Source organism: Stenella coeruleoalba, assembly GCF_951394435.1.
Source record: "Stenella coeruleoalba genome assembly, chromosome: 17".
Classification (NCBI taxonomy): Eukaryota; Metazoa; Chordata; class Mammalia; order Artiodactyla; family Delphinidae; genus Stenella; species Stenella coeruleoalba.
In genome coordinates this window covers 29885086-29906574 of record NC_137163.1, presented here as the reverse complement: position 1 = coordinate 29906574, position 21489 = coordinate 29885086, and the positions used below count along the sequence as shown (strand labels likewise).

Genomic DNA, 21489 nt, shown 5'->3' with positions numbered 1-21489 from the left:
AGACTAATTTCATAAAGAGCTCTGTTGTTGTGCAGTGTCAAAAAATTTAGATTTTTTTTAATCTCATAGGAGCGATTAAGAAAATTTGAGTGCAAGAATGTTATGATCAGATTTCCACTTTAGAAAGATGTCTGTGAAAAGTAGATTAGTAGAGAAACAAATTAGAGACAAGGACACTAATAAGACTGTTGAAAAGTCCAGAGCGAAAATGTTGAGATCTGAACGAGAATAGTAGCAATAGTGATAAGAAAGGAGGCATGGATTTGAAACAGATTTAGGAATTAGGATTAACAAGATATGGTTATTAATTGGATGTCAGAAAGAGTTAAGGATAGCTCTCAGGTTTTTTTGTTAGGAATATATTATTCATCGAGATGGGTGATGTACAAAGAGTAGAAACAAGCAGCAGATAGGGAAGTTAGGTTAGTTGTGGAACTTATTATAGTATAATATGAGAAACTAGAGAACAGATTGGGGGCAGGGGGAAATTAATATTCTGTTCTGATAGATAAAAAAAATTTTAAATCAACAACATATAGGTAGATGTTGAAGCCATAACCTGTGGATGAGATGCCCTTGGAGATTATAGACTGAGTGAAAAGAGAATTCTTGAGATAGGTTTTGGGGGTATAGTAATATTAAGTGACAGGCAGAAGAAAAGGCTGTAAGCTTCCATCTCAAGCAGCTAGAAGAACAGTAACAAATTTAACCTAATGAAAATAGAAGGAAAAACGAAATAAAGATGTGAGCAAAAATCAATAAAATTTAAAACAAGCATACAGAACAGAAAATCTGAGAAAAATAAAATTGTAAACCTCCAGCAAGATTAAGAAAAAGATAAATCACTGTTAAGAATTTAAACGGAGACATCACTGGAACCATTGAACCTTAAAGAGATAAGATATTGTGAAGAACTTTGCATCAATAAACTTGACAATGTAAATGAAACAGAAAAATGTTTTGGAAAACAGAATTTATTAAAAAATGATCCAAGAAGAAATAAAATTTTTGTATTAAAGAAACTGAATCTCTTAATTAAAAAAAAAATCCTTCCCACAAAAAACTCAGGTCTGTATGCTTCCACTGGGTAATCCTTTTAAGTATTTAAGGAAAAATAAAGTATCAGTCTTACATGAACTCTTCCAGGGTACTGAGAAAAGGGAGAACTTACGTTATTGAGGCTAGCACCACCTTGATACCAAAACTTTACAATCCTTACCAAAAAAATTACAGAACAGCATGGTATGAGCATAGATACAAAATCCTATATAAAATATTCACAAATCAAATTTAGCAACGTATGAAAGAATAATATATTACAACCAAATTGAGTTTATTCCAGGAAAGCAAACAGTAGTTATTTTTAAATTGGTATTGTTTTCCACATTTAAAGAAGAAAAATCCATGATCATCTCTACAGAAGCAAAAGAAGCATTTGATCAATTTCAGTGCCTGTTTATGATAAAAACTTAGCAAATTAGAAAAGAAGGGATCTTCCTCAACCTGATAAAAAAATATCCTTGAAAAATGTACAGGAAGCATCATCTTTAATGGTGAATTATTGAAAGTTTCCTCCCAGAAGTAGGAAACGTAACAATAATAACTGCTTTCACCACTTCTATTCAACATTATCCTGGAAGTTCCAACCAGTTCAATAAAGCAAGATAAAAGGCATAAGGACTGGGAAGAAAAGACTTTAAATGTCATTTGTATAGGACACAATCGTGGACATAGAAAATTCCAAAAAGATCAAACTATTGAAATCATTTGATTTACCAAGGTCACTAAAGACAAGTTCAATATTAAAAAAAAGAGTAAAAACCCTTCTTTTTATTCTTTCTAAACCAATAGTTAGAAAATGAAGCTTAAAATACTGTCATTTTGCAATACCATTGAAAAAATCGGATATGTAACAAAAAGATAGACATAAGTAGGAAGGATATACCATGCTCATGACACGAAGACAAAATTGAAAGATGTCAGTTCTCTAAAATCAATCTGTATTGGCAGGGAAAATCTCAGCCAGGTTTATTTGTGGAAATTAAGCTGGTCAATAATTTATATGGAAATGTAAAGGCAAAGAACAGCTGAGGCAACAGTGAAGAATGAGGCTGTGGTCTTAAATACTAGATAATCAGGATCTATTAAAAAGGTGTTTAAAACAATGTGGTATTGGTCAAAGGATATACAAAAGAATGGATTAAAGTCAAGAGTCTAGAAACAGACTGATTTTTTAAAAAGATGCTGCTGCTGCTTAGTGGAGAGAATGGTCTTATCAATAAATGATGCTGGATTAATTGGATGTCTGTATGGAACAAAAAATCTTGACCTATCTCATACCACATACAAAAATTAATTACAGATGGTAGATCTAAATGTTAAAGGTAAAAAAATAATGCTTTTAGTTGAAAAATATAGGAGAATATCATCATGACTTTAGGATACACATACATTGGACAGAAAAGCACTAACTATAAAGGAAAAAATGGTAGATTATACTACATTAAAATGTTAAGAGCTTTTCATCAAAAGACATCATTAAAAATGAAAAGGCAGCCAACAGAGTAGAAGGTTCTTGTAATACACAGATCTACTGAAGGTCTCATATGCACAATATACAAATGACTACGACTCAGACAAAAGATGGAAAAGGCAGAAGACTTTGGCAATTCCTAAAAGTATTAAAACAGCCAATAAGCCCTATTTTAAAAAGGAATGTGAAGTGGAATAACTTTGGAAAACATTTTTTGGCGGTATTCTACTAAAGCTAAATTTGGCCGGCAAATTTCATTCCTTGCTATGTACCCAGCAGTAATTGTGTATATTTGTTTACCAAAATATATGTACTAGAGTGTTTAAAAAAGAACTACTTGCTTTCTTTCTCCTCTCCTGACCATAGCCCTGCTCCCTCCATACATTCACCCATTCACCTGTTTTACTGAGTCTAATTTGCTGCTTCCTCTGGCTTGTTCCTGGAAGTAATCAAGCACGTGGGCACTCTTCACTAGCAGAGTCTTGGTTCTTACAGCCAGCCCTCTGGTAAGGCGCACTGGTTTTCAAACCAGCTAAAGGGGCTCATCTTCCCAGTGTCGGACTCCAGGTCTAGGGGTGCCCAATATGTGTCTCGAGCCCCTCACTCCCCAGGCAGGATCCCCGAGCTTGTGATCTATCCCCCTCCTCTTTGTGTTCCCTGCTCAGGGCGCAAGCCCTGATCTGACAGCTTCTCCTCCCTTCCTACCTGGTTCTGTGTGAATCTTTCTTTAGAGCCTTTGTTGTAGAATAGCCTTTCTGCCAGTCTCCGGTTTGTTTTCAGTGAGAATTGCTCCACGTGAAGTTGTACTGTTGATGTGTTCCTGGGGTGAGGTGAGCTCAGCATTCTCCTACTCTCTGCCATCTTAATCTCCCCTGCAACCTTTTCCTTACTTTTTTCAGAGCTGCATCCATGTGTATGTACCATGCTTTTTTCAGCCATTTTCCTATATGTATTAGGTTATTGCATTATTTTACAATTAAAAATAGTACACTATGTTATGCATATGTATTTTCATATTGTTTGAGTTGTATCTTAAAAGGAAATTTGGGGATTGGAATTTATTGGTCAAAAAGTAAATGCAGGGCTTCCCTGGTGGCGCAGTGGTTGAGAGTCCGCCTGCCGATGCAGGGGACACGGGTTCGTGCCCCGGTCCAGGAAGATCCCACATGCCGCGGAGCGGCTAGGCCCGTGAGCCATGGCCGCTGAGCCTGCGCGTCTGGAGCCTGTGCTCCACAATGGGAGAGGCCACAGCAGTGAGAGGCCCGCATACCGCAAAAAAAAAAAAAAAAAGTAAATGCAATGTGATTTTGTTAGATACAGGGGTGCCCCCCAAATCTGGACACACAATGCCATGAGATAATCCTTGCTGGGATGATATTGAACCACAGCACTCTGAAAACCTCTAGGCCAAGAAGTTAGGTCCTACGGTGCATTTATAAATTAAATACTTCTGCAGACATTGTGTTCTTACTGTGTATCAAGAAACATCCTCGGTACTGGGAATGAAAATGTATATTCTAGGAGGCATCTGCATTAAGAGGCCACTTTAACATGAGCCAGATGGTTCGCTGCTTCTGTAATCCCTGAAAATAGTGACAATAAAGTACAGCGATACTTTCTCTAGCATGAGTTCCCACTGAAACGAAATTCTACTTTACACAGAATTATTGCCACATCGTGTGAGAAACAGTACCTAATATATCTGTTGGTAGTATTAAAAAAAGGGTGGGGGGCTTCACTGGTGGAGCAGTGGTTAAGAATCTGCCTGCCAATGCAGGGGACACGGGTTCGAGCCCTGGTCTGGGAAGATCCCACATGCCGCGGAGCAACTAAGGCCGTGCACCACAACTACTGAGCCTGCGCTCTAGAGCCCACAAGCCACAACTGCTGAGCCCGCGTGCCACAACTACTGAAGCCCGTGCACCTAGAGCCTGTGCTCCTCAACAAGAGAAGCCACCGCAATGAGAAGCCCACGCACCACAACAAAGAGTAGCCCCTGCTCGCCACAGCTAGAGAAAGCCCGCGTACAGCAACGAAGACCCAACGCAGCCAAAAGTAAATAAATAAATTTATTTAAAAATATATATATTAAAAATAAAAATTCATTTAAAAAAAAAAGGAACTTGAGTTGGGGAAGGGAAAGTAAAAGCAGAAGTAAAAATATAGTTGCAGCCTCATTTTCCAACACAGTGTTGGCGAGAAACAAAGTCCGAGTGCCGACTTCCCTCCTGTTGATGTAAGTGGGCAAAGTGATAAGAAGGTGAACTTGGGAATCAGGAAGTCATAAAACTTCAAGTTAAAGAAATTAAAAGGCATCAAACATTTGGAGGTCCATACAGAAAAGGTTAAAAAAACAAAAATGTACCTTTCAGTAACCCCAAGCTCTTTAAACATCTGATTGAAAGTTTTGAAAAATCCTGAAGATTTGGAAACCAACTGTACACTTATCCATTACTAGGAATTTAGAATTGCCAAAAGTAAAGTGCTATTGATAGTATATTTACTTTATATATAATTATTTCATGTGTTATTTGGTGACTGAAAATATGAGGACTTTCATTAACATGTTTGCCACCTGAGTTCTACTCATCTTTTTTAGTCTAAAAGCCTTAAGGTTTTCAACCATGGATTTTTCCTGTCATGGAGTTTTTTTAAGATAAAAATCTGTCATATAGCAGGCATTTTCCTCTAAGAAAACTTTCTGATGTTAGAGTCACACCTTATTCAGAAGAGTGTTAATGTAAGCTCTCTGAGAAGAAGACTTTTAAATTCCATCCTCACATTCAGACACACTGAACTTTGAATGATCTGCATCGATGCTTGCATAAACTGTTACTGTCCAGAGTGGGATATGCGCTCTCTGTCTAAATATTCCACCGATTCTAGAAGTAACCCGAGTTGCACTCTATAATTTTGTATTTCAAACACCAGAAAGTGGCATTGTGGAATATAACTTCAAAACAGTAATATAAAAACAAGAACATAAAGTACAAGAAAGTATCTTTTATTCTTGTGCCATGTTTTTAAGTTTGACATAGGTTTCACTGTTGTGATAAAAGTATACATCTTATATGAAATCCTACTTAGAAATATTAGTCATTAATTTGTAATTTAACAAATCTGTTATGGAAACAAAAATGTATAAACCTTCTTTAAGAAGATTTTTGGAACTTTCAGTTTGAAAGAGAATCATACATGAAAACAAGGATAACTCTTACAGTAGTTTAATCCATACTTTATATTAAACCTAATGCCTAACAATTATGAGTGTCTTACTTTGAGGTATTATGCTTTGACATTAATTTCTGTATCTAACACCGAAGTGCTATAATATCATTTAGTAACTTCCATTGAATTCTGTAAGAATTGTAATCTCACAATTTTTATTCAGTTTGTTTTTAAAATTATACAAGACACATTAAATCTAATTGAGAACAATTGACAAGTAACAGATTAGTGCCAAATAAATTTGTCATCATTAAGCTATACTTTTTTCACTTTGGCAGGACTAATATTGCTGCTTTAGGACTTTCAGATATTTCAAAAAATTTGTTACAGCATGAAGTAAATTAAAATGTCTCAAGTCTGTTTCTGATCTACCCATGATTCTATCAGATTCTTCTACACTCAACATTCCAATTCATTGTAGCATTTTCTGTATTTCTACTTCAAACAGCATGACTCACTAAGGTTTTGAGAAAAAATAAAACTTCCCCAAGAAGTCCTGCAATGGCAGGTAAATCTAAATGTCTTACCTTTGCTCTGCTTTCATAGAGAAAGTGAACAAAATCGCCTTCTCTGCTGGCTCTAAGACCACCAGCAATGTCTTTTTATGTGATTTGTGCAAATCACATAAGAGAAGGGTGGCTAATTTCTGTTGGAAACCTATTAAATTCAAAGTCCACAGAGAAATTCCAGCATCTTATTTGAATACAACTTTTTATTTGTGTGCTTATTTTGTGTGCTTGTTTTTTAAGGGATAAAAATAATGGTACAAAGTCAAGCTTCCTAGAAAATTTTAAATTTAGTTTTGCCAAACTTGCTGGAATTTTTTTTTCCTGAACAATGACACATTGTAATATGTTTTGCTGATATTTCCCTGAAGTCAGCATTTTTCTTAGATATAATTGTTTATTTAAAGATTTATAGTAGTTGTGCAAAGAATAGCCAAACATTTTTGCCTAGAAGGGTAAATGGAATTTCAAATATTTATACTATTATATACGAATAGTCCTCGATGTCCTTTCTGAAATGCTTTGTGTGTGCTTAAATAGAGTGCCAAAAAAGTCAATCATGTAAAAATTGTTTAATATTTACCAACTTATTACAGAGCAGTTTGCATTTTACTTTTCACTACATTCACATTTAGCATTAAGACAAAAGTGGGTCAAGTTTGGCTTGTGCAGTTGAAGGTTCACTCAGTAGAGTAATCACAACATGGTCATCCCGGCCTTGCCATAACATCTCTCCTTCGAAGTCAACCAGTCCATGCTTCCTGGCACGCAGGAGAATGCCCACAACTTTATCTGAAATACGAACGTATCTGTCAAAGAGATCTCCAAAAGTAACCTGGATCTTGCCGTCCCGTCTGTGGTGAGCCATCGTTCGGATGATGAAGCACATGTCCATGATTTCTCTGTAGATGTGCTCCTCGGCTCTCTTGGCCCTTTCGGCAGTTTTGGTTCCTTCCTTGGGACGGCCGTAGCCTTCATCTCCTTTGTGCAGGCAGGTGGACATGGCCAACTCATAATCAAACTCTTCACTGAAAGGATTGAGCTGCTGAGATTGTCTGTGTTCATCAGCCCAGTGTTGCCATCTTTCTGTCAGGTTGCCCACTTGGCTGTATTTTTGCTGGGCTTTGCAGTTGAGTTTCTCTGTGACTCTATTTGCCCTAAAAGAGAGAGAGAGGATGAAGAATCAAAATATTGATATTTTAACACCCAAGTGTTGCTTTCTGTCTGTACTTCTTGTACATATGCATCTTAATGTAACTATAATTGTTTCATTATGAAAGAAATATGAACAATTCAAAAAAGTAAGAGATAAAAGAAGAAAAATCATATACAAGGCCACCATTGTTCTTAGTTTGAGGTATCTCCTTCTAGATTATTTTCTCTCTAAATAACAGTAATGTTTTAAGCTCTGTAAAATAATCATATTAAACAATTTCAAGAAAAAAGCTTCCTTACACAAATGTAATGCAAATATGTGTATCTTTTTTTTTTTTAAAGAAGATGTTGGGGTAAGAGTTTATTAATTTATTTATTTTTGCTGTGTTGGGTCTTTGTTTCTGTGCGAGGGCTTTCTCTAGTTGTGGCAAGCAGGGGCCACTCTTCATCGCGGTGCGCGGGCCTCTCACTGTCGCGGTGCGGAGCACAGGCTCCAGACGCGCAGGCTCAGTAGTTGTGGTTCACGGGCCTAGTTGCTCCGCGGCATGTGGGATCTTCCCAGACCAGGGCTCGAACCCGTGTCCCCTGCATTAGCAGGCAGATTCTCAACCACTGCACCACCAGGGAAGCCCCAAATATGTGTATCTTAAAGTTGCATATTAGTAACATTTAGAACTGGACTTGAATGAGTGTATTAAGGGAATACACTTTACACAGGACATCAAGAAACAGTTATTTGCCCAAAATAAGCCTTGTATCGGCACACATACTCTGTAATATTTACTCATGTATCGATTTTTATATATGGATTTTTTTTTTTTTTTGGCCCCCTGCACAGCATGCGGATCTTCTTTCCCCGACTTGGGATGGAACCCGTGCCCCCTGCAGTGGAAGTGCGGAGTCTTAAGCACTGGACCGCCAGGGAAGTCCCTATACATGGATCTTTAATGAAGCATATCTATACTAGTATCTATGATGTACCACAAATTTTGAAAAATCAAGCTGTATATATAGGAAACACCAGCTAGCAGTAGTAACATTTATTGAACACAGTGTGCTGGCATTCTTCTAAACACTTTCTACTAATATTTCCACAACCATTTCATGAGATAGGTACTGTTAATCTCACTTCCCAGATGAGGAAACTGAGGCCAGAGGGGTTACGTAACTTTGCTTAAAGTCACAAAGCTGTTAAGTGATGGGTCTGTGACTTGTACCAAAGTTAATCCGGCTCCAGAGCCTGTGTATAACTTCTGTGAAATGCTGCCCTAACCCAGCGGAAGAGGCAGGATTCAAACCCAGACTGTCTTAGGCAGCGTCAGTGCTCTTCCCTCTGTGTGATGATGCCACTCAGCCTGCCAGGACAGTGTCTAATATGTGGATGAGCTCTGTCTCAAATGTGTGTGTCTGCCCTTGCAGTTTGGAATGCATTTCTTATTAAAACAAAACAAAAACCAGCATTGGAAAGTGTAGACCAATAATGTCATGAGGGTGCAGATCTAATTTTAAAATGGCAAAATTTGTCTTTAACAGACTTTCCTGTCATTTCTGTATCTCCAATCTCCTAGACCTTTTTTCGAGGTCTCTTTGCCTTCATGAGTAAAGCATGAACTCTTGGACTCCCTAAAAGTCAGAAATTTGTATTCGTCATCTGTACAGGTGCCTCACCCATCCTTCTCCCCAGCTCCGAGTGGCCTCATGTGTGGCAGCGTTGGAAGTGGCAGATGGAGAGCAGGGTTGGATTTGCTTATGGCAATGGCATGCCCGAACTCAGCGGCCCCTGCTATCTGAACTCTCACAATTTGCTGTTCAAAACCCAGGAACGGGTCAGATGTGAGTCTTCCTCGCTATCCAGACTCACTTCCTGCAGTCTGGTCATTCAGATGCAGGAGGCTAACCCTGGGTAGAGAGGCAAGCATACTTGCCTGAGCATTGTTTTCTTCGAAGAGGAAGGCCATCCACTAGATGGCGACCTTTCACTAATTCCCGTGGTTTGTGTCCTACACTTGCTGCATTGTTTCACTGTTGCAGTAGAATTCAAACTAGGAGTACATTGCTGAATATAACACTGCTCTTCTTTGTAATGACATGGACAAAAGTATATGACAAAGTTAATTGGGAAAAAGCAGCATACAAAAACTGTTTACACAATTATCACAACTTAAAAAAATGATACATGTATGGAAAAGTGCTAGGAGCTACACTGCCCTGAAGTGGAATGCATTTCCCTCAACCCTGCTGGTCCTCGTCTTCATCTGCATCTCCATAGACTGTCCCTGTTCAGCTGCTCAGATTATGGGCTGCTTGATCTCATGACCAAAGGAGAGGAAACACCTAGTGCCCTTGGAATGATGGCAATCCATGGCAGACATAGTCTTCAAAAACAAGCCCAAGGCTGGAACATCTTGCTGGAGGAGCGACTTGAAACATCTCAGAAGAAAGTGAAAAGAATAGCACGATTTATTAACTCATACTTTTTGTCTCCTGAGCACCACCTGTGGTTCTGTCCTATAGTATAAAACATAATACATCCTCCCTTTAAGGAGCTTCTGGGCACTTTGACATTCCTTCCATCCTCTAGTAAAGTACTTATGACAACTGCTGTGTGCCAGACAGTCTTTTAGGTACTCATTGAATATTCAATAATGAAAAAAGAATGACGAATAACCACTAAAAGACATTCATGAAAATCATCAGAGTGAACCAAATTTGAGTATATATGGTACAATTCTAACCATGTAAAATGTGTACACACCAGGCTGAAGAAATCAAGAGCATGTGCACAATTGAAAATAATTATGTTGGTATCTAGGTGACAGTTGATTTTTTTTTTCTTTTTCAAAATTCTCTTTCATGCTGGTATTATAGTTGACGCTTGAACAACACAGGCTTGAACTGCGCGGGTCCACTTATACATGGATTTTTTTTTTTTATAGTAAATACTACAGTACTACAGGATCCTCATCTTGTTGTTCAAGGGAACAATGGTGGGGGAGGGGTTCTGATCTTTCAAGCACTTGAAAATCCGAGTATAACTCTACACTTATACTGTATCCATGGTTCCACCTCCATAGAGTCAACCAACCATGGATTGTGTAATAGTGTTGCAAGCATTTATTTGAAAAATCTGCTTATAAGTGGACCCACACAGTTCAAACCCATGTTGTTTTGCATCAACTGTATTGATTTTAAAATTTACAAGAAGCAGAAAAATACTCAAATTATCATCCAGAGGTAATTTGTTTAAACTGTATGTTATATGGGTCTCTCATTCATTGATGTAGTATTTTTTCTTCTAATTTTAGTTAGGAACTTAAATTCCCTGAGTGTTGACATTCTGTGTCATTTGGGATAAGGGTTGGGGTTGGTGAGGTAATAACTCTTTGAAGAAGAGAAACATCTAAAAAAGCACCTACTAAATCTTAATTTCCATTTGTTTTATGGTCAAACTGTAATTTCCAGTAATAAGAGAAAAGGAAAGCGAAAGAATTGATCCTATTAGCAAGAATTAGAAAATAGACAAGGTTGTTTTAAAGAAGTACTAGAAGAAAATATATCTTAATGAGTATTTAATTTTCACTATCTTATAAACGTTCTATATTGTCTTAGTATTTCCAGTTTTTAAAAAGTATGGAAGTTTCAGGTTTAAATCAGGATTAGAAAGTCTTATACCTTGAGTATCCTCCTGATCAATGAGTGTAAGACTTAATATATCAGCTTATCCTGTTTTTCTAAATTTCAAGTAAAAATGTGAATAATAGTTTAGATTGAGCTTTAGAAAGACAATCTCTTACACATTTACAGAAGCAAAGCGATATTCAAAGACTAGCACCACATCCATACCTTAGGCTAGAACACTTCTCTGTCAGTAAACTGAAGAACTTCTGCCACCCTTTCCAACTTCTCAGGGTAGTTCTGGGGAGAATCTGCTCCTCTGTCCACTGGTTTGCTTGCCCTTCACCACAGGAAGTATAGCCAATTTGGTTAATGGGAGATTGATATCTACAGGGTCACACTTTTCAGAAGCAGGGTGACTGAATTCAAAACTGTGCTCTCCTTTCTGTTATCAGCCAGGTTTGGGAGCCAAGCCTGTGCTTCTCCTTGCAGATTGGCAACTGTCCTCCTAGTCCATGGAAAGGGTTCCAAGCTCGAGAATTGAGGGCAAATATTAGAAAGCCATACTTTCCCCTTCATTTCTAGCAAATATCTTCAATATAGTTGTACCAAAACACTACAGTTTGGGAGTTATTGGGATTCCACTAATTAAGCTAATGCTTTGATCTCCATTTGATTTCTTGAGTCCACTCTGTCCTCAGAGAATCAGTCTAACACAGTGGTTAAGAATGCAAGCCCCGGCATCAGCCTTCCCAGTGTCATCACTTACTAGCTCTATGACTTGTATACATCTCCTCGCTCAGTTCCCTTTTCTATAAAACGCTCAACCATTAGTATTTTTGCTAAACAGAACTTGGAGGAGAGAATGGATGAGTGATTGTCCTTTCAATATTGCATCATTACTGTATGGGAGATAAAATTTCCTTTGTCTAAAGGAGCTGGACCAAACAAGTCACATAGCTGTACAATCAAAAGACTGAATATTTAAAAAATAAAGCATAAAATAGAAGTCATTTTCATGGTAAAGCCCCAGGTAGTAAAACTCTACTGGTGAAGAATATTTCTACTTTCTACCAAACCTGACTTGTCTCTGTTATCCATAGAACATCTTAACCACCAAGAAAACTTTTTTTCTACTTAAATATTCGTGACACATAATTTTCTCCCTCTTAGTGGATATGGGGAAAGAATGGTGCTTAGAATTAAAAATAAATGAACAAAACCCCCTTTCCCATAGGCCTCCTCAATAATGCCACATTCATTTCTCAAGCAGTGTGTGAGAGTCCCATCAGGTAAAAAGTCCCATTGGGCTTCTGCTGAAGCTTCCTGAGCATAGCTAGGATTACTGCTGACATTCAGAGCTGCTGTTGCTGTGTACAACATTCTGGTACCCTACGTATTCTAAGACTAAGGGAAAGGAACCAAAGAAGGAAGGAAGGGATTTCATTCCCATTCTCCTCCCCAAACCCTGAGAGCCAATCTCCTAGCATCTCATAGTGTTGGGATCACCAGGGCTGGCCCCTTGCATTATAATGAGTACAACTTATTAAGTAGCTTTCCTGGGTCCATTGCTTTACATAATTAATACCAAAATAACTCTATGGATTATCACATCTATTTTTTTTAGATGAGTACAAAGAAACTTAGGATTTGCCAGAGTGACCATGATTCAAATCTGTCTCTCATTCAAAGGTATCTCTCTATCACACTAAGAAGGTGTCCATGTACATGTCTGTTTGGAGGAACCAACAGAAGGGTCCGGTATGGAAGTTCTCACTTCCAGGTGAGACAGTTTGAGTAGTGGTCAAGAGGGTGGGCTCTGGATCCAGAGTGCCTGGGTTCAAACCCCATGGGCTGTACAATCTTATACAAATTCCCTAATACTTCTTTGTCTTATGTTCCCATCTATCCAATGAGGATAATGACTGTGCCTACCCCATGAGAATGTTTTGAGGATTAAATGAATAAATACTTAGACGAGTGCCAAAGAAGAGTACATGCGTTGGAGATTGGTCCTAACTGTCACCTCCCTACCTCTGGCCAATTCAAAACATGCTGACAGTAAGATCGTCATTGTGCCACCTTTAGTCTTTATTCCGTTGGGTTTATTCGGTTCTATTGTTTTGTTTTGTAGCACACGCCCCCCCCCCCCAAATTCACAAGGACAAAACTTAGAATATGGTTCCATATGGTCTGGTAGAATAGTGATTTCTGATTATGAATTCCTATGTGAATGTAAATAGAGCACAAATCTAGATCTCTGAGTGCATCCTCAAGGTGCTGCCTGAGAAGTAGCGTCATGTCTGGTTCCAAAGCATTACCTTTAGAGACAGGCATACTCATCTCAGGTCACTAACTTGCTGAGTGAAATTTCCCTCTGAGCTTCAGTGCTCTCATCCCTAAAACGGGATATTACCTACCTCATTGTGAGAGTTCTAAGGACAAAGCACGTAAGATACCCACAGCACACACTAGATGCACGCGGAATTATGATTACCTACGCTTGCCATTTCATTTTGCTTGAAAGCTTTCAATATAATAGTGCTAATTCTTTCAAAACATCTTTAAAGTCACAAACTGACAGCTTTTCGTCAAATAAGGTAACTAGTTTTGTTCTTTACTTTCTGATTATATCATAAAAGTTGAAAAACACACCTACACATCTAACCGTTCCCAGGAGTCGGTTTATAATTATTCGGCACATCTGAGACTTTTCCTATATTCTGACATCCTGTGGTTGTTGAATGAGAAATCCTGACTTTCTGTTATGTGGAGGCAGCTACTGTCTTGAAACAAAACATGCGTTTCTTGTCAGACTGAAGTATCAGTTTGAGTCTGTGTGTGTGTGGTGTGTGTGTGCGTGTGTGCATTTAGTTGTTTTCGGATTGTGATATTTTAATTACCTAGCTTTTATAGCATTTCTATCTTTGTTTATAAGCAGAACAAAATTTTCTGAAGGTTTGAAAAATTGCTAAATAATAAAATCTATATGAGGAGTAATAACCTTCATATAGTGAGCTTATGTGCAGGCACTGTGCTAAATTCTCCTCTCCTCCCAATACCACAGAATTTATTCCAAAAGCTTACTGTTGCCATTGTTTTACAAAGGAGGAAATGGGTTTAGAAGAATAAGCCGTTTTTTTGTGTGGTGAGAACATTTAAGAGAGATTCTCTTAGCAACTTTCAAGTGCATAATACAGTATTGTTAACTATAGTCAGGGCAGAGCTGGAATCTGAACTTGGGTCTGTCTGACTTCAGAGCCTGCTTTGACGTCAGACAGCAGCTTCCCACCTGTATACAGGCTCACAGAAATCCGTGTTCCAGGGGCACTATTTGGGTAGATGTGTCTCTTGAAAATATTGTAGACTGATTTTGGACAAGGGAAAGGTTTCTCCACTCAGTCTACCAGTAAATACTTGTCTCTGCAGAAAAATAAGCCAATTTGTTACTCATTATAGAATTGACTTAAAAATTTTTCCCAAAGCAGATACCCCTCTCCGGTGGCTTCAGATTTGTTGTGGCTAAACCTGGAGTGTTCAAAAAGAGAAAGGAGAAACCAAATAGTGCAGGCCCTTGGCCCAAAGGTCCATAGCTGAGCTTGGTCCTGCCCTCCTAGCCCAGGGGCGTGCCTTTCCCCAGACCTCGCTGCCTGCCCGAGCTGTGAGATTCTCACTCTGACTTTGGTGGTCCTTCCCTGCTCTCTGGGATTCCCGCAGCTGCCTGGGGCTCAGGAGCGGGATAAGGAGTTGGGAGATGCATTCACTTACTGGAAGGGCAAGGGACGTTTGATTCTGGCAGTGGCCACCCGCTCTCCATCCAGCTCCAGCCTCCCCTCCGTCTCCCCTCCGTAGCCGCTGTCCTCTGTGTCTACGCTGCTGCTCCTGCACTTGGGCCCTTCCCGTTCCTCCTGTCCCATCTCTTTCCAGCCTTCGATGAGCTCAGATACCAGGCTGGCACATTTTCTCCTCCGCGTCGGGGAGCCATGGCTGCAGAGGATTCTGTCCATTTCGCTCTCTGGCTGCCCAGCTTCAGGCGTGTCCCCATCCTTCTCGTATCTGTGGCTGAGGTGGCCCACATCTCCTCCTCTCTCGTAAACCTTGCTGACCACTGTTTTGGTCACCTCTTTCCTTCTGATCTGAGACACCTTGGTGGCTTCCTCTGAGCTTGGTCCATCTCCGTGTTCCTCTGGCTTTGGGGAGGAAGACTTTGGGGCCGTCTGAGCTTTCCGGTGGGTGGTGGGATGGATCACTGGTCCAGAAGCTTGGGGTGGGTTCTGGGTCCCTCCTGGCATCCAGCCTGTGGGCTCCTGGGCCTGCCTGATGCTGTTCTCATTGGCCCACTGCTGCCAACCTCGGGCCAAGCTGATAACCAGGGTGGCTGTGCGTACCTTCCGGAGGGCACTCTTGGCTGGCCCCTCCTCCCTTTCCTTTTCCCCTGGAGCCATGCTACCTTCCTCTTCTCTGCTGCTAGCCTGGGCACTGGCTAAAATGAGTGGGGGCCGGTGGAGGGCCTGGGATTTAAATAGAAGTGGGACGTGGGGTGGGAAGAGAATTTGGTCACGGTGGAAACTATGTTAAGCACTTCTTGCCAAGATGCAGTGCCTTCCCTGTGATGGTGTGCTTTTTTTAAACCCTGACAGCTCCAGTTTCATCAGAGCAGAGGGACATCTCTGTTGGTAAAAGACAGTGATAGGATCACGCCCTTTCTTCTCCAAGTGCCAGAGTGGAAATTACTAGATCCGATCATGTGCTCAGCCTTAGGTTTTTCCTGACCTTAAAATATGGTCCTACCATTTATAGGAGCATAAAATACATGCACAAGTTGTGCTGGGAACATCATAGGCTTGTTTCCATTGAAACCTCAACAGCTTTCAGTATAGCTCTTAGTCCCCATTTTATAGCTGAATACAGTGACACGTAACTTCCTATAGCGAATAATATCTGAGACTCACACCCAGATGTCTGATGTAGGGCATGTGCCTCTTTTCTCTCTACTCATCAAGGGTCCTAAGTAGCCGTTTTCTTTTTGTCTTCAGCTCTATTCAATACAGACTTTAGAAGTCACCTCATCCAACCTCCATTTACCAGATGAGAAAATTGAGGCCCAGATAAGGGGGGGAGACAAGGGCCTGGTGTTTTAGTCCCACGTTTGAATTATTTTATAGACAAATCCTATTAATACACAAGATGATAGTCAAAATTTTGGTCCAATTATTTTTTTAAAAAATCTTTAAATTGAGACCTACACACACACTGAACTTCAGAGATTATTACAACAAATCTTTTCAAATGTTTTGTTAAAGCAGACTATTTAAAGACAAAATAAGTGAATGCTATCAGAAGCAATCCCTACCCGAACTTTTGTTTTGAATAACACAACCTTCCTTAGCAGAACTTCAAGTTCATGCAGAAAAACCATTTTTTTCAATTCTCAGAACAAAGACCTGAAATATAGTTTTTAAAAAAGGACTGGATAGATAGGGCACTTGGACAGGAAAATAACCATCTATTAAGTGTCCTAAACCAGGTAAAAATGCTCAGGGCTCAACACTGAGTAATAAAGTAAGACAAATAGAATTTTTTCTTCATACAACAGTTCTATAGATTTTTTAACTGTATTCTTTCCTCCAATCTTGACATGTAGTTAACCACACTGATTGAAAACCGCTGTCTTAAGACCATAAAAAGGTAAGAACTTTAATTACTTCTGATTGTGAGACAAATTTATTTAAAAAAATATGTTGATGTCAGTTTTCCATCCTGTAGGTCATTTACCTCCCAGGATTAAGACAATTGGGGAGACGATTTACTACTCAATCTAGAAATCTGTCAGATGTGTTTTTAGAGTTCAACAGCATCTGAAAATGTTAACTGTGGTCCGACAATGCAGAGACAAAATCCCTCTTGATTAAGAGGAAATTGGATCACAAGAAAAGAAAACTATGACAAAGATTTCAATCTGAGTCTGAAATTTCTGGCATTCTTTCTTAGAATGTAGACACGCTGCAGACTGGTTCCTGTTAGATTCCCTTCAGCTACTTAGAATGCCTTTTGAAGGAATGGGGTTCCTCAGAGATGCCCATGAACTCAACCCAGGACCAGGCTAATTTATAACTCCCCAAGGGACTTTTCTGCTTCCCTGCCCACACCTGTTCCACATTCAATTCTTATAGGGAGAGAAGGGAAACAGCAAAATGTTACTAGTCTTTCACATATTAACAGGCATTGCAGTCAGCTGCCTGGGCTTAGGGCTATCAGCAGATAGTCTTGGCAAAAACAGGCAGCTACTAAAAGAATCTGGTCATTCCTTCTGAGATTTTGCTTCCACGGCAACTGTGGTCCTTCACTCATGCTTCTTCAGAAGAGAGTGTGAAATCCTTTTCCTCCTCGTGTCAGCTTTGGGCATTCCTTCCCTAAAGAAAGGTCTGTATACTACCTACTGTGCATCTTATAAGGAATATCTTCTTTCTCAACCTCGATCTAGATTCTTAAGAGTTCAGCATTCTTCTGCTTTAACAGAAGGTGTAAAAGAAATGAAAACAGGGGCTTCCCTGGTGGCGCAGTGGTTGAGAGTCCGCCTGCCGATGCAGGGGACGCGGGTTCGTGCCCCGGTCCGGGAAGATCCCACATGCCGCGGAGCGGCTAGGCCCGTGAGCCATGGCCGCTGAGCCTGCGCGTCCGGAGCCCGTGCTCCGCAATGGGAGAGGCCCGCATACCACAAAAAAAAAAAAAAAAGAAAAGAAAGTCTCAAAGAAAGATATAGTGAACTAAGTAGTTTACAATGTGAGTTCCCTGTGAGATGATGAGATTAGAAACTGTAGGTGAAAATGCAGACCTGATTAATGAAGTAGTTACCACCTAAGAAATTTGTCATAAGTGTGGAAGTGTTTTGTAAAAAATACTAGTTATTATTTGATCATATGGGCAATACTAAGGAAGGGAGGAAGTTATATTTATACAGTTCTCTGCATGATACACTTAGAAGCCAGATGGAGCCAGCTCTCATCACCAGCTATATAATCTTACTAAGAGACTTTAGAAACCAACGTTTGCTCAAGGCTTATATGAAACAATAATTTCATTGATCCTTTCTACATAAATAAGTACGTTTTTTACTTGTTCATTCACAGAAAAGTGGGAATGAAAAGACTTTAATGGGCAGCAACAAATGGCTTTTGATTTCAAATGAATTTACTTAACTCACTGCTAATGGAATGAATACAATGGGTGAGGCCTGATGGTAGACAGTGTCGGGGAGAGTGTAAAGCTGAACAAAGCAGAAACTACTCTCAACGTCTTCCCATCTAGCCAGGAGAGGACATGCATACAACTGCCCTTAACATTTTGGGGAGAACTACACTAGAAATAGAAATAAAGCTTTATGGGCTCATTGAGCACAGGTGACTGATTTTATTGGAAGGACTTCACAGCAGGGGTGGTCCTTTATCTGATCCTTAAAAGGTAAAACTCTACGAGGTGGAGAAAGGGTGCTGTAATCTGAAGAAACGCCGTGAACCAAGATAAGGCATGAAGATGCACGGTACACCTAGAGACCTTCTAATGGCCCCGCCTGGAGATCACAACCTCAGATGCCTACAGGATCATGCAGGTCATTTAAACCCATGAGGTGAGTTGGGTTGGGGCACAATATGGGGTGGTGAGGACTGTGGGCAACTGGCGAAGCAATGTCACAAGAGAAGTAAGAGATCTGGATTTTTACATGAACTCTCCCGGTTCTTTAAGTGGTGACAGTTAATACACACACACACACACACACACACACACACACACACACACGCTCACACACAGTAGTATTGGGTGAACCTACACAGTTCTCGGACCAGATTCTGTGGGCCCCCAGTTTATAAGCTTTAGAGAAGAGCATACAGTGTTTATGGGGTAAGAACAAGGGGCCCGGGAGCAGTAGGACAGGCCTTTGAAGAAGTCAGTTGGAACGATATTACGAAGAACGCCTTGCTAAGGAATCAGTGTTTTATCAAATGGGGCTCACTGCATCACTAAAAAATTTTAAACCTCAATGTGTTATCAAATTTGCGTCACCAAACGATCAAATCAAAAACCAGTGAAGTGGGGTTTGGATTTGAAAAAGATAGGACTAGGGTAGGGAGACTCTTTATAGGGGTTACAAAAATAATCTTGGAAAGAACCCAGTGAGGATCCGAAAGAAGAGAGAAAGGTTTGAGAGCCATCGAGGTTCACATCAGACCCGCTAGTTGCCAAGGGTGATGGGTATCGGGGGTGGTCTAGAGGTTTCAATTTAAGTGACAGGTGTGAGGAGGTGCATTATCTGGAAAAGGATAGAAGGGACGATTTGTGGTGAGAAGGAGGTTTTCCCCCTTGAGTTGCGGAAGTGCTGGGGCGCCCGTGGAGACCTGGAGCACTGAGAGGAACCAAGAACATGGACCCGGTGGTCGGGCAGAACCAGGTGAAGATCCAGGCTCTGCAGGTTAGCAGGGTGACCTAGGTCATGTTACTTAATTTCTCTTAGGATTCAGTTTTTTCATCTTTAAGATGAGTATTATCAGAGCGTCTACCTCATAGGGTCAGTGTGAGAATCAAATGAGTAACACACGTGAAGCACTGAACAGCGTGCCTGGCCCATGGAAGCTCGATAAGTGGTAATTGCTATTAATATCTGGATGTTGAGTCATGGAGTTAGAGAATTAAAGCTCCTTAGATATTTCTGTCTGACCAAGGACAGGACTGATGCCAAACCCACGGCAGGGATGCGTCTTCAGGTGGGAGGGTCAAGTGGGGTGATTTGTAGGGAGGGACTGGTGGCTGCGAGGGAACGCTTATTTATAGTGTTTCATTGTAAGGTAATTTATAGTGCGGCCTTTAAAGCAGTGTTTGAAAGGGTTCCCTCAGCCTGCTGCAGGTCAAATGAGGTCTCAGTTACTTGGTAGGGATAACCAAAGGGTTGAGCACAGGTGCTCTCCTGGAACCTCCTGGAATATGGAGCTTAGTGGTTTCCAATCACTGAGGCTCACATCAGAATCTTAAATCACATTGGGATCACCGGTGGAGCTTTAAAAACTACCACTGGTGCTAAACTGTCTCTGGACACAGGTCTTGGGTAGGATCCCAGCACCATCTTAACCTAACACACCATCGGGGCTGACAACCCTTGTTCTAGATTCTAGAGGCTTCCAGCAGACATTTCACATGCAGGTCTCAAGAGTGTCGAGACCAGTAGCCCAGGTATGGATTCAGGCAGATTGATTTTGCATTCTGGATCTCCTTTCAGAATCTGTGTACCACAAGAGTTAACTCCTCTGAGACTCAGTTGCCTTGTCTGATGGCAATAACGTGACTTTCCCCGCTGTTCTTTGTGTGTCTGCATGAGGTGATGTTTGTGCAGCAGTTAGCACAGTGCCCAATACGCTGCATAAGAGCACCACGTGGAAGCTGTTCACATTGTTCTTTATACTGTTACTGAGGATAATGATGCCGCCTTCTACATAAATGACCTCAGTTCACAGACAACACATCGAACCTCAATATGTATAATACAACATAAACTTTTACATCATAAACAATAATAATTTACATACATTGCCAGAGACCAAAGAAAATTTCAGAGAACAAATGTCACACAAACCATTACCAATCTATAGTCACATTAATTTAATTCAGGAAACAAACAGATAAGTGCTTATGATATTTAATTAAATCTGAACAATGGTGTCTCAGAAACTGACCTTGTAATCATGACTGAAACTCACTCTTCTTTGAATAACGTCGTTCAGTCTTTACTGTGTTATTAACACTAACTTGGTTCAATTCATGTTTAATCGATTAACTCCAAACTGCACAATTTAGAAGTGTACCTCATTAACACCCTAAACTGACAATACCCATTAAAGTATCATGTTCCTAACTCCTCTGATCATTGAATAGTATAACATAACACACCTAGGATGGTGTCAACCTATAGTTCAATGAAAAAAAAGTGAAATCAATGGCTGCTTTGGGCTGATCACGCCCACTTAATTAGTGCGATAGCTCCTTAATACATTTTGCTACTTCTCATTTTGCTCTATGCAAATCCATCTGAACACATCTCCCATGTTTATACCTTGAAAGTCGCTCAGCTGATCAAAACCCTTTAACCACTTCCCAGTATCATCCAGATAAAGTTAACACGTCTTAGCCTCATAGTCAAAGCTTGCTATCATTTGCCTTCACTTTTCACTCCTTGCCTTTATAGTTTGGTAACTCTATGGAATTTCACCGAAAAAAGCCTTTTTCTTCCTATTTTGGAGGATGTATGGCTGAAACAACAGTGCACATAGAGAAGCTTTGTGTGTGCTGCGACAATTCATTTAATTTTTGCTCCTGTTTCTTCCTGCAAAAATCTTCTTTGTCCTGGACTTGGTGTGAGTGTCAATAATGTACACCGAAGTGTTTCATAGACTGTAAAGAAGGACA

The 21489-nt window shown here is 40.1% G+C and overlaps 2 protein-coding genes and 1 long non-coding RNA gene across 6 annotated transcripts in view; 2 read left to right on the top strand and 1 right to left on the bottom strand.

The window, feature by feature from the left end:
- OXR1 (oxidation resistance 1) overlaps positions 1-16120 on the top strand; it is a 380712-nt gene extending 364592 nt beyond the window's left edge. The window contains exons 17-18 of one of the 2 annotated variants that reach the window (XR_013824711.1): positions 12730-12820; positions 16074-16120. The gene's annotated coding sequence lies outside the window, so the exon portion shown is untranslated. Of the gene's footprint in view, positions 1-12729; positions 12958-16073 lie in introns of those variants that run through there. The other variant, XR_013824712.1, reaches the window with a different exon arrangement.
- Positions 6772-15497, bottom strand: ABRA (actin binding Rho activating protein). Its single transcript, XM_079902324.1, has 2 exons — positions 14806-15497; positions 6772-7424 (listed from the first exon to the last, which is right to left on the bottom strand). Exons 1-2 carry the CDS (start codon positions 15480-15482, stop codon positions 6905-6907), a joined length of 1197 nt encoding a protein of 398 aa, XP_079758450.1. The 5' UTR covers positions 15483-15497; the 3' UTR covers positions 6772-6904.
- A 425-nt stretch (positions 16121-16545) lies between the features above and the next one.
- The window catches only part of LOC307176419, a 224556-nt gene continuing 219612 nt past the window's right edge, over positions 16546-21489 (top strand). For all 3 annotated transcript variants that reach the window (XR_013824747.1, XR_013824748.1, XR_013824749.1), the window contains exons 1-2: positions 16546-17460; positions 18514-18664. This is a non-coding gene — a long non-coding RNA (uncharacterized lncRNA). The remainder of the gene's footprint in view (positions 17461-18513; positions 18665-21489) is intronic.

What these genes read in the sequence shown, in the direction of transcription:
- ABRA (XM_079902324.1), bottom strand. Translation starts at nt 15,482, where the DNA reads ATGGCTCCAGGGGAAAAGGAAAGGGAGGAGGGGCCAGCCAAGAGTGCC. An exon ending in AAACGTCCCTTGCCCTTCCA is followed by an intron (nt 7,425 to 14,805) that starts GTAAGTGAATGC and finishes TCTCTCTTTTAG; the next exon opens with GGCAAATAGAGTCACAGAGA.